Source organism: Astatotilapia calliptera, chromosome 12 (genome assembly GCF_964374335.1).
Source record: "Astatotilapia calliptera chromosome 12, fAstCal68.1, whole genome shotgun sequence".
In the NCBI taxonomy this organism is placed as follows: domain Eukaryota; kingdom Metazoa; phylum Chordata; class Actinopteri; order Cichliformes; family Cichlidae; genus Astatotilapia; species Astatotilapia calliptera.
The window spans coordinates 25,635,634-25,658,076 of record NC_137433.1 but is presented as its reverse complement, the minus strand read 5'-3'; the positions used below and the strand labels follow the sequence as shown (position 1 = coordinate 25,658,076).

Sequence of the window (22,443 nt, the reverse complement as noted above, 5' to 3'; positions counted from 1 at the left end):
ATGGTGTGGGGATATTTTCTTGGCACACTTTGTGCCCTTCAGTACCATCTGAGCATTGTTTACGTGCCACAGTCAACCTGAGTTGTTGCTGCTCATCATGTCCATCCCTTTATGACCATTTTCCGATGGCTGCTTCCAGCAGGATAATGTGCCGTGTCACAAATTTAAGATAATCTCTAGCTGGTTTCTCGAACAAGAGAGCAAGTTCACTGAAATGGCCTCTGCAGTCACCAGAACTCAAGCCAACAGAACACCTTTGGGATGTTGCAGAACGCAGCTGAGAAATCTGAGTAATGCCATCACGTCAAAATATCTGTGGAATGTATCCAACATGTCGTTGAATCTATACCACGAGGAGTTCAGGCAGTTCTAATACTAGCAAGGTGTAACTAGTGAAGTGGCTAGCGATAATATATAATGACAACATAGCATAGTAAGTCTAAAATGATTGCAAATGTATTTATTAAATGCACATTAACGTTACTCAGGGTATTTAAGACAGTTTTGACCTGGACAATTGTCTCCAGCAGGTCGAGCACTATGAGGTTTGACTCAGTGGCCAAGTTCCCACTGATCAGAGCTTCCTGGTCCAACTCAGCTTTAGTCCTGATGGAAAATGAGGAAAGAGAGGCAAATATTAAAAATATAAAAGAAAGAAGGAAAAGAAAAAGGAGAGAAAGGGAAAGGCATAGAAGAAGACATCCAGGTGCATCAAGAGGTAATAATTAAAGGGAAAAAAACTGAGAAGGAGACACAAAGATTACAACATACTTATCCTGTCTGTCATTGGTCTGTCGCCACTGAGTGAGATCCTTTCTCCAGCGGAGGACCTCTCTCTGACCCATGGTCCTATCTGTTCCTGTGTGGTATATAAAAACAGAGCATGAGAAGAAGAAAAAAAGTACACTTATTGTGCAGACTATAAACTAAAACTGCATCCATGTGGTAGAAGTATGAACAGCCTGTCATGTGAAAAGATTTACTGCAGTGTAAGAAGAAAATTATATGATTAGTGCCTGAAAGTGTGGATTACAAAATAAACAAAAGGCTTTTCATATATGCAGCAATCCTCGACCGCACAACTATAAAAATTATCATAAGATTTCCAAAATCTGAGTGTTGACTATTTTAAGAGGAAGTTTGTGTGTAAATCTTTGAAACATTCTACATTTAAATGTCAGAAAACCAATTCCAGGCTTTATTCCTTAAAGTGCCAAGAAACACATCACCTCCAACTCGTTTCATCATTTCCCCACGGGCTCCCATTCCTCTCAGCAGGGCCTCCTCCAACTGATGTTTGGCCTGCTGAGATTTCTGTAAGGCCTGGGTGCTCACTTTGTCACTGCTCTGCTTTCCCTACAAAACACACAATAAGCACGTAGTAACCAGGAAGAAAATACACAAGGATACATTGGTAACATGCACTGAGGAGTGTGAGAAAAAACACGTGTAGGGAAGGTATGCAAATACACAAACATCCAAAGTAGTGCATTAAATTAAATTATTAGAAAATAAGCAAAGACAGACCCTATACTCAAAGCAGGAGATACAGATGGTGAGGAGCTCCAGCAGTTTGTTGAGCTGTGAGGGAGGCATATCTATAGTCCAGCGCTGAATCAGGTTCCCATCGGCATTCTTCATCACCCACAGGAAGCACACCAAAAGGTGGCGACTGGTGTCTGCAGCCAGGGTGGCTATGGATTTACCTTGCTGGGAAGAAGAGAGGACAGAGACAGATATGTGTTGTATCCAATGGAGTGCAGCTCTCACTGAATGGAAATGTGTGCATCTGCTGCAGATTACACATTTAGAAACTGTGTCCTAGAAATAAATTAAACTGTCACACGCGAAACAAAATCTATGAAGCTGTTCTAAAACTACACTCTGCTTGCAATAACGTCATAGATCCAATTCATATTAAATTCATGTGACACAACTGCCAGTGCTCAACCTATTGAGTTATACAGTGTACTCTAACAAGTGCATACAATAAACTAACAGTACATCACTGACAAGCTTCTCTAAACCACAAATATGGTTTCTCACTAGCTTCAATGAAATATGGTTCTCTCCTCCATCTTAACAGGTGTTAAATCTATTGCAGATTCATTTACCTTCACTCGTGAGATGATGAATCGCTAGTATAGACGGCTACCGCTGCTTCATTTTGCAGCAGCTTTGATAAATGTAGCCATTAACCTCCTAGTGCTCTAGGTGTCCCACCTAGAACCTTGTTTCCAGGTCTCTGTCTTTTGGGGTGTTTTTTTGGGTTTTTTAAGAGCAGGACTGCCCGGAGCTTACCAGAACCTACATCAAATATTACAGTTTAATCTAAAGCATCTCTTGTTTATCATAGGAAAATATTGTTCTCTCTATGAGTAAGATTCACTGGAAACATTGTTAGAAGGTGGACTGCCCAAAAATGAGGACCAAGTGCTCTGGGGGAGGTGTTTAGTTTTGTGGTGGATACCAGAACAATGGCTCACTCTTGTCAAAATCATATTTTCCACAACAGCACTTCTTGCAGCAACATACAAGGAACTGATTCATCTTTTGGAAAGAAACAGAAGGAAGATAAAAAGAATGGCAGCGTTCGGTTTTGGCGCCTGTGTTGTTGCTGTAGCTGTACTTGATGGATGTGTTTGTCAGGGAGGATGGCCCTGTTCACTTATGATGGCAATGCCTGCCCATAAACCATCTCCCGGAGACGTGTGTGTATGCGTGTGCGTGATTTTTCAGGATGAATGAAGTATGTGTGTGGCTCTGACAGCTAATCAATCTGCTTCTGTGCAGCTCACCTGTTAGGAATGGGAATATTCACAGATACAGTCGCTCACATGCGCACACACAAGCACGTCTGAACTTTTAAAAACAACAGGCAGCAGGCTATAATCTGTTACCGTCCTTTTATTAGGAAATTAAATACACATGGCCATTACCATAGATGCCATGGAAAGAAGAGCGTTCCGTCCCAGTGTGTTGAAGGGGTTCCCAGCAATTGCCATGGCAACAGACTGATTGATAGGTGGGACATTTTCAAGGTCATCATCAGGTCCGCCTGACTTGTTTTTCCCGCTGCGCGAGTCAGAAACTACGGAGACAAACAAGGGGCAATTATATTAAACTGGTGAAGAGAAGGACTGCAGCACACAGGATTACCTTACACCATTAAAAGTAACACAATTGTATCTCAATTAGAGATAAAATACATAAAACAGAAAAGTTACTTGTTACAACTATACAGAGTTGAGAAGGTGTTGGATGGTTATAAACGTAGATTTAGTAAATACGTTTCATATGAGTTATTGTCATAAATTAAAATCAATAAAAGCGTACATATTTATTTTCATGTAGCTTTCAGAAACACAGCAACAAGATAGTATGATGCAATTTTGGGAGTATTGGTGGGAAAGGTGACCTATCATATCCTCTTCATCACTACCATCAGGGCAGCGGTACAAAGATCTGTTAAACAAATCTAAGTGATGTTAAATGGTGTGAAATGGGTGTCACTTGTGTTTGTATTTGATTTTTGGTGACGTTACTGGCAATGTCTTTAATGGCCAACACTTGATGTCTTTTAAATGTGCTATATAAATAAAGGTGACTTGACTAGACTTAATGTCTCTAATTGTGATGTCTTTACTGTTGTAGTTATATTTGTCACCACAAGGCATGAATGGAATTTACAAAAAGGACAAATAAATATAAATATAAATGATTTTTTAATTATGAGCCAAAGGCCCTTCATTTGTTTCTGATAATTAACATTGAACAGAGTCTCAAATCAGCAGAAAGAGAGCTCAGTTTTCTTATCGTAATAAAGTATCATGGAGAACCTTTTCAATGAGCTTGTAGTCTGGAGCAAACCTGTGTGTGTGTGTGTGTGTGTGTGTGTGTGTGTGTGTGTGTGTGTGTGTGTGTGTGTGTGTGTGTACACACGTACCAGTGAAATCCAGGTAGTTGGTGGATTCTATAATAATCCCTACCAGGGGGAGGTAGAGAGCAGCCACCTTGGCCCTGACTTCAGGTTTGATACAGCGATGGTCAAGATCATGAGCACACAGCAGGCTGTAGATTGCATTGATGGACCTTCTCTGGACCTTTCCCCTGTGAACACGCATGCATACTGTTTCATTTGAATAATATCGCCAATGATTAGTACACAGCTTTCACATGTTTACAGAGGTCGATATTGATTTAATTGATATATTTTACAAAACAAATAAGACAGGAGCTTTTTAGTAAGAATATAATTAGTCAAGTAAGAAAGCAGGCAGTTTTGAGTAACGTGCAAGTAGCTGTACTTCCATACCCCTCTGACTCCATGTCTAGCGCTGCACTGAGCTCTGTCAGTAACAGACCCGTGAGGTAGTGTTGCTGCTTGAATTCAGGAGAAAGTTCAAACAGAGCCAAGATCCTCTGCTGCTCCTGGAAACTGCATGAGCCAGAACTCTGAAAACATAGATAAAATGAAGGAGTGGCAACAAGATTAGCGTAAAAATGTTTCTTAATGGAAAATAAAGCACTTTTTAAACAGAATTTTTCACTAAAAGAAAACTAACAAACAAAACAAAACTTAATCTTATCTCATCTAGTCAGTTAAATTACTCCCTAAACTCCCGTTCTGTGTTTGTATTTTTCCCAGTTATCTTCTCCTAGATGGCCAGTCCTTACTTTCCTTAACATTTTTGCAGCCACATTAATATTCCTGTATAAATAAACTCAACTTGGTAAAGCGGTAACCCGAGTGTCCAAATAATTCATGTAAAATTTGCACTGGCGAGTGGGCGAACCTGTGAGGAGATGGATGGACACGGTGAGGCGGGTGCGGAGGCAGGGCTGCTGAAGAAGAGGCTCAGGTTGAGATAGTGCTCATGACTGCACAGGATTCGCAGGAACTCTAGACGCATGCTGATCAGCGTCGGCATTGAAACACTCTTAGCCGACATCTAAAAGTGAAAGGGAGCATAAAAGTTTATTTTTCCAGAATCAGCATCTGGAGGGATATAATTATTAACATTAATCTGTTATTTTACCTGATTGCAATAGTTTTTCACTAGGTGGAATACAAATCCTCTGTCCATGAGCGACATCAGGTCATAAAGGAAAAAAGCCAGGCTGATGTTGACTTTCTCTGCTTGCTCTACCTCCTAAAACAACAGTCAACAAACAGCAATCAGGAAGCTGCACCAGATGGATCTTACTGAGTATCTAGCTGTGTAAGCTGTGCTCTCGATTCCACAGAGGCAAATATAATTAGCACTCCCAACTTCCTGTTGTTTGGAGGACATCGACAACATGTACAGTCAGGTTGAAATTGCCTCTCTCAACACAACCCAGGAGGACAGAAGGTACACGAATGCGCTCGGCTGCAGAGTTTGCAGAGCGAAGTCAAATTGATTAGGCTCAGAAGCTCACGATTTATTTTCGTCGTCATCATTACTAACGTTTCTTACCTTTTGTTGTTTGACCAGGATGGTCCCAATCTCAGCTGTAACCACAGAGACAATTGTGGTGATGTCATCTTTAAATCGGTCAGAGAAGCGACTTCTGCGAGGAATATTGTACTTGTCCAGCTGGGACACATGCTGAGCCATGCTTTTCACCTGTTTGAAACCATAACACACCCATTGATAATTGTTAAGAAAAGGTGAAAAACGCAATCTTTGATTTTTCTTTTTGTTAAAAAGGTGGCCTGATAGTTAAAGAGGGCAGTGTTTGATTATTTTATCATCAGCTTCTATTTTCAAATCAACAAGCCTATCAAGCCACGCAAAAATCCCTAATTTAATTAAAGTAGGCAATGAGGTTGAGGGCAGAAGCATAAATAAGCAAGACGAATTGAGTGAATGAGCATGAATGTCAGTGATGACACAGCTGAATTGCAAAACAGAAAATAAATTGTCAAGTGTTTTTTGTAATTTATTGCCTCGGGCGCTTTCGAACACCCTCTTAATATTCATACAATACTACCACTATCATTTATCTTTGGAGGTGTTTGGCCATGAGGTCACATTTGCTTGATATGACTCATTTTTATAACTCAGTCTATTTATCATTAACATCTGTGGATGCCTTCCCTCTTGCAGAGAGGTATAAAAATAAACACTGACCAGCAGCTCAAAGAAGAACCAGGCGTATTTGTAGGCATTTTCTCTGCAGACCCCGGTGCTGACAACCATTTGCAGGGCCAGCTCCTCATGAAATTGCTGCAAGAGAAAAAATACAAATGCTTTAATTCACGAGAACCCGTCTTACCCTGATAGCAGGTAGAGAATTTTTTTAAAGACTGCCTCATAATTGGAGTTCTAATAGATTATTATATTAACATATTGCTGTGAACTGGTTTTAATATGCTGGCTGCTTTGAATAGACACAAAAAAAAGCATAAACAGCTCCAATATCAGTGTCACTGGTGTCACACTGCCACCTTGTGGTCATAAGGGTGAACTGGAGGATGAAAGTATTTGTTTAGCTGTGTTACAGGATGTTTGAGATAGAAGTAATGTTGAAATAGAACACAGAAATCAAACACAGCTTTTATGGTATCGTTCCATGTACTGCTACAGAATTATTTTTCAGTCACTGCAGTGTCTCTAACGTATAATAGAGATGACTAACCAGAATTTCTACTTCAAAAACTAAAATAACAAGGCTTTTCATTTATTCTTAATTGAAAGCAATTCAGTTAGACATTAAAACCCATATATGTTTTAGCCTTTATTTACAGCTACATACAATGTTTTTAAAAAGTCATTATGTGTTGCCTTGCCCTTGTGTACTGTAACTGTCTTGATTGGAGACTTTAAGTAAGGCTCTGACAATGAATAGCAGTGAAACAAGCCTGCACTGATAAATTCTTCTGTACACAATAAGATCTGAATGACAGCTTTCAAATAAATCAAATAAATATATCAAAGAGCCTCAAAAATACTGATTAAATATCAGTTCATTTCATAAATTCACATATTCCATTTCCATCTCAAAAAGATAATTAGTAATGCCATCCAACCTCCTCACCACAGAGGGATATTGTTCAGGTTTCATGCCATTAACATGTAAATGTCTATAATGAGGTGTAAATGTTGCATTAGCTATGACACTACATACAGTCATGGTCACAGGTGCTCAACATTCAGTGGGCCCGTACAGTAAAAACTGTAATTTCCACAGTTAATCAAGTCATTTGAATGTAACTCCTACACCGTGTCTTGCTTACCCCCAATACATGAATTAAATTAGCCTGTTTCGGTCCAGCTAACCTTCTTCGAGTACAAAGGTAATGTCTGTTGACTTACACGAGTATACACACATGCACAGTCAGCATATTCAGTATATGTGATGGCATAAAAATGGTATTTAATCTTTTAAATGGGAAGACATGAATAACAGGGACGGATCACCTTTGATGAAAACTACAGATATCCATCAGTTTAGATAAAGTCAATGTTGATACAAATCATTAAAAGGAAATATGTTACCCAGTTCATACTCATTCCTTGCCGTTTTCTGTATCATTATTTTCCGTCTCTAATTCTTTTATAAAAATGTAATTGCATTGCTACATAATAAAACGGGTCCAAAAAAGTAAAGAAAGTAAGAACTTTGAACCTTTCTGTTGGATGGCCTGGTGTTTCCTGATGGGTTCTGATGGTTGTTTACGTCTACGTAGGTGGACATGCGGCTGCCTGGGTTGTTGTGGCCCTGGAGACAGTAACACACAAGTTCCATCACATTGGATGTGATGGATGCATTCATTAGAGTGGGTGTCTAGTGGCCTATTACAATAGCTAATGTACTGTGGGGATGAAGAGCAAATGGCTATTTTGTGTGTATGAAGATGCATGCTGGCATATTTACATACTGTACTTTGTGTGTGTGTGTGCTCAATTAGGCAAATTCATACAGTACATTAGCCTAGTGCAACATGGACTTAGTAAAACCTTAAAGAGTATGTTAAAATAAAAAAAAGTGGACACAAGCTAAACTAACTTTTCTGTATTTTGCACCAGATCCAGGTTAAGACATGAGAAATCTCAGCTGATGAAGCTGGTCAGTACCTTGGCAGAGAGAATATTTTTGACCTCGTCATCTTCAGCGGAGTTATGTGGGCCTGGGATATCAGGGTTGCTGCTGCTTCTGATCCTGGACTGGAGAAGCATGCTGCCAACGGTGGCAGCCGTGGCCCGACCCATAGTGCTGTATCGGCTCTCTGCTGAAGGTACTGCGCCACCTGTACCTGATCACATGTTCATAGATACAAAAGGAAAAAAGAAACAAAGAAAATTCTTAATACTTGAAACAGAGCAAATATGTTCACAGGAACGACAAAACAAAAGAAATGCATCCTTTTAAATGATGAAGCACCTGGATTCTGCATGTCTCGAGGGGGATCGGGCAGGCGAAACACCCAGTACAGGTAGGTTGCCAAGAGGCTGTTCCTACCCAGCTGGTCCCTGATCAGTTCCTGGCTGTTATGAAGGCTGTTGATGATGGACACCACTGACTCAAAGGCTATCTGTGCCAGATTGGCTGCAGAAAGGAAGCATGGATTTAAAAAAAAAAAACAAGTAATTAAATGAGTACAGTGAATGAAAAATAAATCTGATTATTTACCTAATTTAGCTTCAAATCTGATGATTTATGGGATTTTTTTTTTCTTTTGCAGTGTTGGTTAAATAAAAGTACAAATATAAAGTGGTAATCTGTTTTCTGGGGATATATCTTTCACAGTTTTTTCATGGTAGCTCAATAACTAAATTGAGAATATGTTGGGGGAAAAAAAATCAACTGGAAAGACATTTTTAAATGTAGCACCACAATCACTGCTATACATCCATTATATACATGATACAATACAGAGTCCACTCACCGGTCTGGCCAGCAATGACCATGGGCTGCATGATGAGAGTGAAGAGTTTATCTAGCACTCGGTGGAGGGAGAGGACCAGAGCCTCTAGACTGGACGAGGACAGGGCTATGATGCTGAGCTTCAGCTCATGCTCCAGCTTGTTCTCTGGAATCTTCTCCTCCCTGATCCGCACAGGGAATGTTACTCCACCTTCCAGTGCATGGCAGAGGGTGAAGAAACGCTCCAGGTGGTTGTCCTGGTAGGGAGAAGGCAGGGTTTGTTAGAACGGGAAGCAGGGAGAGCAAAAGCAACAGAGGAGAGGAGACGGAGAAGGAAACAAATGTACTGCGACAGAGTCAGGACATGCTTCAGGGCGAATGCAACAACAACATGGACACTTGTGGTATGCATGTGTGTACTGATGTATACAGATAGACAGGGTGAGCCAAAAAGACATTCACTGTGTTGCTGTGTTCGTCTGGAGGCATCCAGCCTTCGCTCACCTGTGTGTGCACGGATGACACCGCCTGGATTTCAAGGTTGAAAAGTCCCTTGTGACCCTCCATCCACTTGACTGGAGGGACCTGAAGAGGAAGTTTCTACAAGACACAGGAAATATAAATATGACTTTTGTGCCTGTGTTTGCTACTCTACTTTCATAATAATAATAAATAATAATAAAAAATAGTTTTAATCTTTTAACAGGAGGATGTTTATACCTCAGGTGTGTGTAGAGAGTAGTTGACAGGGAGACGCTCCAAGATGATGGGCAGACAGTACTGACCAGTCTGCAGTCGATCAATATTCAATATGGGCAGCCACTGCATCAGAGGAAAAAAGACAAATTCAGCATGTCAGCCGAGCTTCAACGATTTAAAAACGCAGCAGTCAGACACACAAATGTCACAACATATTAATAGTAAAATGTCTGGCAACACTTTCCTTTGACAATGATGACAGCGATTTGCCAGCTGAAACACTAAACAGTCTTTTTCTTTGTTCTTAAGATTTGTGATGTGTAAAAGCTTACAGAGTATCCAATGAGCGTCTCACAGCTGCCGCTCTGGTTCTGTTTCTGCTGACAGCTGATGTGGAAGAACGTGAACAGCAAGTGATGCCTCTCCGTCAGACGTGCTGGAAGAGCAATCTTCACTTCCTCATAGAAGTCTGGAGACCTTACAGATGGGGACATACGGAGTAACAAGAGGAGGCAACGGGAAGGAAACGAGAAAAACAAAAAGATAAATGAAGTCAAGGTACTCTGATTGTTCAAAATAGATAAAAAGACGCTAACACAGTCCAGTGTAACAAAACACAATAATGTGTCCTTACTTGTTATGGTAGGTAACAGGGGTATAGACTTCACTTAAAAATTCAGGGCCACTCGATTTCCCAAAAATGACCTGAATATAGAGACAGAAGAAGAAAAGAATAAAAAGGTACTTTTAATTTAACATGATAAATTTGAATCCTATGTGTAGACTGTGCTTGACTTGAATGTTCATCTGAACTACTGACCCCAAACTGTCAGAGCTTGGGTCAGTAAATAGACAGTGACCAATATATCAGCCGATATTAGCCATCTGCTGAAATGGCAATATCGGCATTTATACAGGCTGACAGCAGTCAGACTGTACAATACCCCACACAGGATATATACTGTTTAAAAACACATGTATATATTATTGTTACTCCTGCTGCACATTATGTACAAATAAAAATAAAAATCTTGGCATATTTAACTGTATATTGTAACCATCTGTGCAGAGTTTTAGCTTTTTTCTTGTACAATATTTATTTATCTATTTTTTTCTACTTTAAAAAACTAATATATCTCTAATTCAACCTTTCTTCCTGTCCCTTGTGCTGCTGGAACAAGTGAATTTCCCCCAGTGTGGGATTAAATAAAGTTTTATGACTATTGAGGTTGCATAGTTTATCCACCAGAGGGCATTTTGCAACTTCCCTGTTGACAAGCAGCTGGGAAATAATTTGTGAGAATAAAACAATTATTAAACTGCACTTTCATATTTTATTTTATTTTTAAAATCACCAAATATCAGTAAAAGTTAAGTTAAATCAGTTTTAGTGTAAAAATGAGTGACAGGTAATGAACAACAGCACTCACACACATAGCCGAGCCAGGATCCTCTCCACTCATAAACTGGATTTTGATGGTAATATTTCTTGCCGATGTCAACCTGTTGACAAAGTTGAGCCTCTGGGGGTAGACATAGAGCAGATTCCTGCACATGCAAAGGGAGAGAAACTGTGTCAGGAACACTGTTGGTTTAGAAAAAACATTCAAATAAATAAATTATGCTACACTTTATGTAAACCAAAGCAGTTTGATTATTTCTCACTAGATGGCACTGTCTGTACAACAGCTGCAGGGCTGATGCGACAGTAATGTCAGAGAAATGTAAAGCCAACCAGTAATTATCTGTGTTCTTTTGTGGGTTTAATTCAACATTGTAATCTGTTGTGAAACCTGAAATACAGGAAAACACCAAAGATTCCACTGAACACTTGTTTAGAGAACACCAGCATGCAATTACCGAGACTTGTTCATGCATGTTTTTTTTTTTTAGATTGGAGTACTGAGAAGAATTAAATCCCCATTCTTGACTCTGTACTGTTAACTGACTGATGGTAATTTAGCAGGTGGCCTGGATGGAAATGCCTAAAAATATAAACTACACTAAAAAGGAGAACAATTTCTAATGTCAGCTCTTGAGTGATCTTGTTGAGCGAGAGTTCATGTTGCCTCTGGCCCTTTGTTCGAAATGTGCTGCCTATTTTAACAAAGAAACCTGTTTATATTCTTAGCAAGAATAACTTGTTGTTGGGCTTGTTCGCTTTTCATCCCTTGAAGGTGCAAGGCTTGCATAAGTAGTTTCCTTTTCTCTAAGAAAGCTAAAGTCACAAAAAAACATTTAGGACACAGAAACGCAAAGAATAAAATATCCCACAATCTCACATTTAAATGTTTAAGGAGCATGAGTTTATTTGCCAACATAGTGCATACTCCAGCCCACCTGTAGATGTTGTGAGGAACATAAACCTCACTGGAGGGGAACTCCAGCACCTCCTTAATGAGACGAGTGCTTTTCTCAGCCACAGGTTTAAGAGGGATAAGCTCAGTTGACAAACATGATGTTGGTGTATCGTTGACTGGAGACATGTCCAATTTTATGGTACCTAGAAGATGCAAAGGTCAAAGGTCAGTAACCTGCATATGCAATATCCAGAATAAAGCCTATGATATCATTTAATATATATAATTATAAACTGGCACACTGCTTTTTTGTCAAGAGCTGGATGAGAAGTACCACTGGTTTCGGTGTCCTCTTCAGGAAGCAACCGCAAAGCTTAGTAACAAAATATACCGACTTGAAATTTAAAGCATGCTATGAACACACATTTTAGCTCTTTTAAAAAATTATTTGTAAAGTGTGACATCACTGTGCTGTGTTTTTGCAATTTCCTGTACCCAAACGCTCTATATGGATGAAAGTATCAGGCTACAGGTGCTGGTTTAACTGAGTTAAACAGGTGACCTATGTGATTTAAAACTATTGCAGAGGTCCAGGTCTCTCTCTATCCATCTTTCCATCGACAAATTTTATCAATTTTCTCTGCAGCAAAAAAGAAAAAGAAAACATTAACAATAAAAATATACTCATGTAATGAGTGATAACCTGGTATTGTCTTGATTCTCTTCTGTGGTTTCTTCATCTCAGTCAGGGACTTGAGCAAATCCTCATCGCTTAGACGATCTCCTTCCTAAAAAACACAGTGATTTTATTTATTTATTTATTTATTTATTTATTTATTTTAAATGAAAAACCCAGACGACAAGGACCAAATGAACCATTAGAGCAATAAAAAATATACAAACATTGGAATATGCATGTAATTTTTCACAGTAATAGCCCTACAGGTTTGAATAATAGAATCTGATGAAACACATAGGATTTTTATCAAAGTCCAAGATGTAAACACAAGCATGTCTGTCTGGGAAACTTTATCTTTATCTGGTATCTCACTGCATTTCAAGCATTTTCACAGATTTATCCATTTCTTTGCTTGGGCAGCAGACAAACCTGTTTGATGATGGTGGAGATAGTGATGGTGGCAGGCTTGAAGCCAGAAACGTTGCAAAACGGTTCATCGATGGTACTGTAACGTTCAGAGTTCCTCCTAGGGAGTCCTCTCCGGTCAATGCTGCTGGATTTTCCTGAGGAAAAAAAAATGTCAAGGGTCAAGTGTGATACTAAGCTTCAAGGACTCCTAGGAAATGCAGACAAATGCAAAGTGATCAGAAGGTAAGATGACGCTAGCACACACCTCCTTTTGTGTTCTCAGAGTCTGTGATGTCACGCTCCAATGTAGCAGAGCTGATCACTTCCATTATATTAACAGTTGCCCAGGCAAATGGCATGCGATAGCGACCCAGCCTCTGGCAGAAACTATCCGCCTGGTTCCGCAGCTTCTCAATTTTGTCCTTGTTCTGACCATAAAGACATAAATAAATAAATAAATAAATAAATAAAGTTAGCCATTTTGAAAAACATCAGCTCCAGAATCCTTTTACATACCCAGCAAGTATTAATAAGAGGCTAAAAGGTAAACCGGAGAGCATTTTTTTGTAAATAATTTGACTGTTTGCTCTGCATTCATTACCTTTCCAGAGTCACATTCCCTCAGTGTCACGTAGGGGTCGACACAGTCACTGATCTCTCCCTGCTGAAGGACCTTTTCAATCTGAAACACGGAAACATTAATTATATCAAGGCCACAGCAACAGTTTACGATGAACTGCACAAACTCTATATTACTGCTGACTCTTCTTCAAAACTCCAATGACTCTAACGACACTGCAGAGTCCAATTCATAACTGATAGTGTCCCATTGTGTGTTTTTCTATCCAGGTATGCCTTTACTGCTTTGGTAGTGTGTTTGGTATCGGTGTTGTACTGAAAAATAAAGCCACTGCTAATCAGATGCTTTTTAGATGGTACTACATGATAGATCAAAATCTCCATGTTCAAAATTCCCCACATCACTTGCTGAAATGCAGCTAAACTATAACAGAGCCTCCACTGTGTTTTATTAATGCCTTTAAGATACTATTCATCCGCTGCATAGTATATTTGCTTTTCTTAGGCCTACCATTTCTGCTTTTTTCGTCTCAGTGGATTGCAATAGATTTTCGCATTACCTTGATGACCAGATATATATCTGTGGAAGGGTAGGTGATAGAGAAGATGGCAGATTTGGCTGTCGAGGACGGATCAATGTGGTCAGTGTGATTTTTCAAGAAGTTCTTAAACTGTTCAGAGTTCAGGTCACAGTAGAAATTCTCAGATATCTGCAGGGAAACAGATGAAACATTTTACTTCTTACCAAAATTAAATCCAGGATTACATTTGTTTTGGTAATCAGGGCATAACAAACTGGAAGGTTTCTGATGAGAGACTGAAAGAATACATTAATCTAGGTGATTAGTTTGATGTAAACCAAATGTTCATCTGTTCAGCCCGCTTTGCTGTTTCTCTTCTCACCTCTATAATGACCTCTGTGTAGGAACACAGATGTGGGCCGGCCTGGTATCTGTCATGTGATCCTATTCACTGGAAAGCCAGTAACTACTCTACCTCATTCTGCTTATCCCACAGGGCCTCCACTACACTGACCACACCAAGAAGCCTCTAGAAAGCCAAACTTGGCTGATAACTAAAATCCTCAAAGCAGCAACTTTATTCAAGATAAGCACAAGAAAATTTTCAATGATGATGACTTCTGGCATACTTCCATGCTTGTGTAACATGCCAAAAGGACAAAACTCGGCACAGATTCTGAGACGGAAACGACCCAGTTAACTTAAGAAAAAGAAAAAGAGCCACACTCTCCCTGTTACTGAAAAATGACTTCTTGGAATCAGAGAAATAATAATCTTGGTAATCAAAGCCAGCTGACTAAAATATCCTCTGTTCATAAAGAAAAATAAACCGGTCAAAGGACGAGTGTTAAATGAGTCAGCATTTTCAGTAAATCATAATAGCATTCATTTGAAAACTTCAAATTTTGATGTAATGAAACACAAGGAATGTAAAAACCTCTTCAACATGATATTTTTAACCCCCAAACACCATGTCCGTGACTGACTGACACACACAAACACTAGCACACACTGTTTCAGGACAGATGATTAACATTTTCTGATGGAGAGCACTTGCAAACACCCTGTGTAGCCAATTTAGCAGCTGGACGCTACAATGACTCCTTTTGCAGCTTCATTCAAACACAGATCTGAGTGGCAAATGTTCAGGCAGACATCTGACAGCCGCTTCCTTTACAAATATTAGACAATATAGCTCCATAAATCCATTAGACTGTTCTTTCAAGGCCTCTGCTTTTCTGAAGTCTTGCCAACTGTGGTTTCATTATTGCGTCCTCCCACTTGGCTCCAGTCAGTCGAGTAAAATGTGGCTTTCCTTGTGTTGCAAAGTAACACCAGGAAAACAAACGAAGAAAAAAATAACTAATGGATATTCCTTTTTGCTAAAAGAACATAATGTTTTGTTTTTTGCCTACTCATAAACCTCTGCTTACATTCATGAATATTGCATCATAAGTAGGCCACTTGTTAGGTCAAATCCCATGTCTGCACCTTGGCTTATTGACCAGAGAGACTTTGATTTATACGAACATCTGCACAGATGTGAAACAACGAAATGACGTGAACAAAACCAAACAAGGCAACGAGGGATGCGGGAAAACGAAGAACAGCAAGTAAGAAAACAGAAGATAAGGCTCTCATAAAGAAAACAACTTGCGCTGAGCACTGCAGAAGAAAGAGAAAAACAAACAAGATAAAGTAAAAGTGAACAGTTCAGAGATTAAAAAAAAGAGGCCTTAACAACAACTGACAAAACAAGCTTGACAGTTTCTCCTTCGTTCACAGACGCACTTTGTGTTTACAGTTCAAATTCATGTTTGCAGACACAGTTCATTAACTAGTATCTAGTCAGTGTAATAAGCTGGAAATTATACTAACCTCTGCAAGGATACACTTCAGCTCAGCACATAATAAAAATCAGTCACCTTTAACAAAATGCATGACACTGTCAGAATTCAGCGCTGCTCTTAAAGTCTTCCAACAGAACCAAAAACAACCCTTGTTTATGTCATATTAGTATGTTTCATTGCAAGAAATATTTCACTGATTCTGACCCAAGACCAGGTTAGATATGGCCCAGTTTTGAAAATTGTGATGTATTAAATTGCCCTATCTCACCCAACAGAGTATCTTAGAGCCATTAGTCCTCCAGGCAAGCCAGAGTAAATCAGGGCAGCACAGATGAGAGGGCAAACCCGGTGGCTAAAACCTCGTCTTATGTGAGAGATCCACGAGCACTTAATCCTTCCAACCCCTACTATTATCCAGCTGTGTAAATCCACAGAAAACAAACAAACAGCCACAGCTCAGAAATGCTTTACTGCAAAAATAATGTGCAGTATTAGTAGATACAAGGCCAAACATGACGACCCCCGAGGCTATAAATTTCTGAGGATGATGAGACATAAAACCTTACAGATTACAGTGATCCCTTACTACACAGCAGAGCTGACTTTCCAAAGCCACTACAAGACTGCGCCAGATCAACAAGATGCAAATAACATGCAAAAGCTACCTTTAAAACTGTGATTTTTATTAAGTATACAATACTTGTAACTACTGGTTTTTGATATTCAGTCTTGTCCAGCTTGTAACTCATTATAAAATACACAGCAAGTATCCAAACCATGTGACTATCTATCAGTGTTGAGGATTGATATGTGACCAGTAATGTTTTATTAAACATTAGCAGGATTGTTATGGTGGTTGTTTGTCGTGTGATATCAAACAGTCCCCAGCAGTGTGCTCAGTTACATTAACAGTCTCTAATTTTATGGTAGTTTCTTTGTTAATGGAAAGAGACAGAATATCAACCAAAAACCCAGAAAAAAAAACCCCCACATTACATAAAAGTATAATACGTATATAAACTTATATTATCAATTATTAATTGAAAAGCATGAGTAGCTATTGAGCATTGAGTGAAACAAGTATTTGATGCCCAAGCAAAACATGACTTATTTTACAGTAAGCTGTAAGATATTTCTTAAAGTAGGTCACCAGGTGTGCACTCAGGAGTGATACTGGACCACTCCTCTTACAGTTTCCTGGTTTTCTCCAAACACAGCGGTTTGAGCTGATGCCAAAGAACTCTAGCACAGTTCAGAAGGCCTATACATGTACGAGCCTTCATGAGCAGAGGGACCTTGCAAGTGCTACAAGATTTCAATAGATTACGCTGTAGTTTGTTATCTGTGGTGTTCATGGTGCCTTCAGACCATTAACACGCAAGGAGCGTGTTTTGGCAGTTTTGGCAGATCCACCATCTTTCTCATCATTACCCTGTGAGGAAAGATTTATATTTCTTCCCTTTCCGAATTGTCGCACCACGAGTTGTCACCTTCTCACCAAGCTTCTTGTTGACAGCCTCATAGTCCATTCCAGCTTTGTGAAGGTCTACAGTCTTGTCCTTGACATCCTTTGACATTTCTTTGGTCTTGCCCAATCGTGATGGAGAGGTTGGAATGGAAGAAGCTCATTTTGTGGACAGGTGTGCTTTATACATATAACAAGCAATAGATGTAATGGACTGGTTGACTGTGGGAGCAGAATTCTGTCAAGGTGGGGTTTTTGGGGGGGATTTTTGGTTGATATTCAGTTTCTCTCCGCTAAAATGAAACTATCATAAAAATGAGAGACTATTAATTTCTTTTAAAGTGACCAAACTTACATATTCAGCCAGGGATAAAATAATTATTTCTCCCAGCTGTGTGAGAAAATGCTAAAATACACAGCAAGTATGCAAACAAGCAGAGAGTCCCAAGACTGAGGAAAGTGTTTTTTTACTGTTATTCTTTGTTGCTTATCACTCACACACACACACACACACACACACACACACACACACACACACACACACACACACACACACACACACACACACACACACACACACACACACACACACACACACAATTTTGTATAACATTAAAAAAAAAAAGTGAATTTGACAGTGAAAAAAGTTTGCTCACCTTTTTCTTCTCTTTCAGATCATACAGTGCCATGGTGGCAAATATGGGTTCAATTTCTATTTCAAACCTAAAAGGCCACACAAAGGAAAATTAGATTAGGAGTTTTATCGCAGGAGAAGATGCAAATCCTGAATACAAATCCTCATTTTTTTTCCTCAATTAGCTTTCCATCAGTTTTTGATTCTACTGATTTTTCAGGAATTTTAATTCCTGTTAGACACAAATTAGTTAGAGGAAGTGATGATGCGCTTGAACTGAGGGTTAAAAGGATTAGAAAAGTTGCCAAAGCATTGCAAGCAGTTCAACTCAAATATTTGGCAACTGTACGAATTATACAAGGATGACGAAGATCAAGACTATAATGCAGGAAAAGTGCATTTGCATGTGTTCGAATGAAAGAAGGAGCAAAAGAGACAGAATCCCACAGAGAAAGGGAGGGACGGAGAGTTTCTGGAAAACAACCACTGCCGAACAACACTCCTCCACCCTCACATAATCCTCCATCCATCACTTAAACAACTACTCAGCTATGCAGCTGTTTAAACTACAAGACTATTCTCCCTACTACAGTATAATGAAAACGTATGACATACTTTATAGACTGGCATCTGATCATAACGCGCTCTCCAATGTGTTCTCTGGGGCAGTCGGGAACAGGACGGATTTCCACTGTATCTTCCTGTAAGATATTTACAGAAATATGTTTAAAAAAATAAAGATTTAACTAAGCACAGATGCTTGTGGATGGAGAAGAAGCAAAATTAAGAACACAAGTCATGTCCACACAGGAAGCGATCTGCAGCAATATAACAACCAGAGACCATAGAAAGTCAGTGATATTTGTGAACTTTAAGCAACTACAGGCAACTTCCCGGATAAACTCTTCTCAACCTCGAGACGAGCAACTAAAGTTATTACCAATGAGAGTGCAGGATACACTGATCATCATGTAACCAGGTAGTAAATACATTAGAGAGTTACCTAGGCAACAGAGAACTGGAAAGTCCCCAAGCTCATTGCATATTGCTCCCTGTGTGGGCACCTAAGGTTTCAGATGTGTATTTAATATATTATGAAAAACGAGAAAGGGCTGCAACTCTTATTAGTTTCATTATAGATTATTTGTAACTGGCAGTCTATAAAATCTTAGTGAAAATGTGCATTACAATTTTCCAGTCACAATTTTATTAGTTTTTGTATCATTTATGAATTTGTGTAGTCAAAAAAAAAAAAAAAAAAAAGAGTATTTTCTATTTACTATTCAGTTTTAGATGTCTTAAAATAAAAACTTTCTATTTACTATCTGAAAGAAGTGGTTGTACATCCGTTCGATTTTTGGTAATTTTTGCAGATCCCAACTATCATGAAAGGCAAACGCAGCAGCTGAAATATTAATGGAAAAAAAAACAAAAAAAAAAAACAACTTTGTTTTTATATCTCACCTCATCAGGTGGTGGGTAGAGCGCAAACAGCTCAGGGTGTCTGTTCCCTTGCCGTGTTTCCTGGTTTAAACGATCCAGCTCTTCATGGCTGCTGAAAGCCAGAAGACCCTCAACTCTCTTGTCTGGAGTCAGGCACCGCAAGTTAAAGTCAGAGGAGGTCAGTGTGTGGCCAGAGTCATCTGTCAACGTTGCTAGAGTTGGTGACTTGACCTGGAGCAATGACAGAATAAGAGCAGGGGTAAGGGTCATGTCATGGCCAGGAGGAGAGGAATTAAATAAAATGAAAACACAAGGAAGTGGAAGAAAAAGGCAGGAAAGCACAAGGAAAGCCAAATTATGGGACTATAATATCCAGAGGAACAAGATTAGTAGACACATGTTGTTCACCCTTGGTTTAAAGAAAAAGACAACCATGCATTTACCTCAAACCTTGTTTGTAACAACAGCATATCAACACCGTGCTGGAAAAGCATTTTATCAACCATCATCAACATGCACTGTATTAAAAATAGAGCTTCCACTATTACGTGGTCAGCGGACACAACAAAACAGGCATTTAGTCAGTCTAGACAGCCTCTGTTTTAGATTGAGACAATGACAGGCTCTTGTACTTTTCTAAACAAGGCTTACTCAGTATAGAAGACACAGCATATAGCTGTGCTTATGTTCACTGTATTTAAAAGAGAGTAAAATGACTTGAGTTACTTCACAATATTCAGCAGGTGTGTATAACTAATCCTTAATTTTTTATGAACAAGAAGCTTTGTTTTGTTTTTTTAATATTTGATACATAAAAATTGACCAGCCAATCAGTAACAAAGGGCCAGAAGGTAATGAGGTATAAGTTACTCATCATTCCTGATATGATATTGACAGAATTTTAAATGAGTTAATCAAATTCTGTAATCAGATCTCCCAACAGGCCTTTGGGTTTTTCAACAAAAGTGAGAACAGCATAGAGGGTTGAGCTAACTGAGCTAACCCAGAGCTAGAAAAAGCGGCATAATTTTGACACTTAGATGTGATGTGATTCATAAATGTGCTCAGAAGCCTTTTGAAAAAACAGCATCTGAATATGTTGTCTAATTTTTAAAAAAAAATGAAGTGTATTAAAAATAATCTGATTTCAAAAGTGCTTTAATCCCGCCACCATTCACTAGTAATGATCGAAACACGTACTGTCAGAAAGAGTGGATTCTGGTAGATGGCATAAAAACAGCAATGGCTGCACTGACACCAGAACTGCTCACAAAAGTGTGTGATGAATTTGACTATTGTACTGACACATTCTGTGCATCCAGAGGGAGACCTATTGAGTAGTTGTGAGCAATGTTGTATGTAAAACTTTATATTCAGTCAAGTATTCTAAAATGCACCGCAAGCTTCTTCGTTTATTACTCCAAAAAAAAAAAGGGTCAACCTTTTATAGTTTTTGTTTTTTAGCAGTTTTAATTGGCATATAAAAGATTCTTACATGTTAAAAACTCTTTAGGCATCAATGCCTCCACCTAAACCAGAATCAGAAAAAAAAAACCCCCCACAAAAAAAACCAAAACCAGCCTGACTGCACAAGGAGATCACATGATCAGATTTTTTCCCCCATTGAAATCATGTTTTTTGATCTGCTGTTATGGTTCAAGTAAGAAATCATAAGTGGGAGGTCTCTCAGAAAGGCATTGCACGATAAGGAAGTCCACCTACAAAAGTAACTTAATTTGGTGTATAACCTCTTCAAATGGATCAATGATTTCATTTAAAAAAAACAAACAAAAAAAAACAAAAAAAACAAAAAACAAACAAAAACAAACAATAAAACCCCCTGTCGCCAAGTAAATATCTGCAAAGAAATCAAATTTCCTAAAAGTAGCATTAGAGTGCCCGGGATATGAATCACTGCCTGTAGTTGGAATATTTACAAAAAAACCCCCAAAAAACAGGATGGTGGGGCACCGCTGTAGCTAACTCAGTTGAGCAAGCAACCCATATGCCAAAGGGCTGCAAGGGGCCTGGGTTTCATTCAGCCCTGAACCATTTCCTGTGTCGAGATTTGCGAATTGAGCTTTTCACCTTGAGTTGAAGCGATAGCCTTTGTATCCAGGCAAGCACGTATGCACAACCGTAATTATAATGACACGAGTTCAAGATTCTAACCCCAAAAATTGTCATATGACCTTTTAGCCAGATTGCAGGTCATAACCTCACTGCTCCCAAGCTGCATCCTGATCTGAGCAGTCCCTCTTGCCACCCGTTCTCCTTGTCTCTTTCACTCCTATCATCCATCAAATTCATATCCCAGCTCTCACACCACAGGCTAGGACTGACTGAGTTTCCAGTCTGCTTAAGCTTCACAATGTTGAGGCTCCAAGAGTCCATCACGCCATGATTGTTAAAGCAGACTGGTCCATAGAAGAGAACTATTAAGTGCTGAAGGACAATAGAGCTGTTCTTCCCCTCTCTGTCACTCTCATTCTGGCATATAGATCATGGGAAGCCTACAGCAGTAATGAGGGCCTTTTGGTTTGGGTAATTAGTCAGAATTGGCAGGATGAAGCAACAAGAGACTGGCTGGGGCTAAGGGATGGCTGGGCCAGGAACTGGGAGTGGCACTGGCTGGGACTTGGATTGGCCGCGACTGTGTGATTCTGGGAGCTGGGATTTGGCCACTATAAGACAAATAAGCGACTGAGAGGGCACAGAGAGGATGTGAACTTGGCTCAGTGAAGGACTGAGGCAAGGATCCATAATGAAAGATCCAAACACTTGGATGGCAGCTACTGATCTGAAAAATGCTGAATATAATACAGGTTACACACAACAGGGCTGTGGTGCACTAAACTTAAAAGAGCCACTGTGTAGGGTAAAAAAAAGAGTGATGTGAATAACAACACACTGTTGTGTTCTCTATTAAAGCAACCCCCACCCACTCCCCGCTCAGTCTCCCAACCCAGTCTCCCCCCAGCCTCACATTTCACACCAACAATTGTCTCCCAA

The 22,443-nt window shown here is 39.4% G+C and overlaps 1 protein-coding gene across 3 annotated transcripts in view; it reads right to left on the bottom strand.

Annotated features, from left to right (window-relative positions):
• Window positions 1–22,443, bottom strand: part of dock8 (dedicator of cytokinesis 8) — a 55,173-nt gene that overhangs the window by 14,352 nt on the left and 18,378 nt on the right. For 2 of the 3 annotated variants that reach the window (XM_026186334.2, XM_026186332.2), the window contains exons 6-34: window positions 19,453–19,662; window positions 18,604–18,689; window positions 18,011–18,077; window positions 14,079–14,228; window positions 13,541–13,621; window positions 13,205–13,367; window positions 12,961–13,094; window positions 12,556–12,640; window positions 11,893–12,055; window positions 10,983–11,100; window positions 10,187–10,257; window positions 9,885–10,029; window positions 9,574–9,675; window positions 9,358–9,453; window positions 8,876–9,110; window positions 8,371–8,535; window positions 8,064–8,242; window positions 7,615–7,707; window positions 6,117–6,212; window positions 5,460–5,609; window positions 5,040–5,153; window positions 4,797–4,952; window positions 4,316–4,455; window positions 3,947–4,110; window positions 2,940–3,091; window positions 1,528–1,710; window positions 1,230–1,356; window positions 772–859; window positions 510–606 (exon numbers count right to left, since the gene is read on the bottom strand). In XM_026186334.2, coding sequence (XP_026042119.1) covers window positions 510–606; window positions 772–859; window positions 1,230–1,356; window positions 1,528–1,710; window positions 2,940–3,091; window positions 3,947–4,110; window positions 4,316–4,455; window positions 4,797–4,952; window positions 5,040–5,153; window positions 5,460–5,609; window positions 6,117–6,212; window positions 7,615–7,707; window positions 8,064–8,242; window positions 8,371–8,535; window positions 8,876–9,110; window positions 9,358–9,453; window positions 9,574–9,675; window positions 9,885–10,029; window positions 10,187–10,257; window positions 10,983–11,100; window positions 11,893–12,055; window positions 12,556–12,640; window positions 12,961–13,094; window positions 13,205–13,367; window positions 13,541–13,621; window positions 14,079–14,228; window positions 18,011–18,077; window positions 18,604–18,689; window positions 19,453–19,662 — 3,810 coding nt within the window. The remainder of the gene's footprint in view (window positions 1–509; window positions 607–771; window positions 860–1,229; window positions 1,357–1,527; window positions 1,711–2,939; window positions 3,092–3,946; window positions 4,111–4,315; window positions 4,456–4,796; window positions 4,953–5,039; window positions 5,154–5,459; window positions 5,610–6,116; window positions 6,213–7,614; window positions 7,708–8,063; window positions 8,243–8,370; window positions 8,536–8,875; window positions 9,111–9,357; window positions 9,454–9,573; window positions 9,676–9,884; window positions 10,030–10,186; window positions 10,258–10,982; window positions 11,101–11,892; window positions 12,056–12,555; window positions 12,641–12,960; window positions 13,095–13,204; window positions 13,368–13,540; window positions 13,622–14,078; window positions 14,229–18,010; window positions 18,078–18,603; window positions 18,690–19,452; window positions 19,663–22,443) is intronic. The other variant, XM_026186333.2, reaches the window with a different exon arrangement.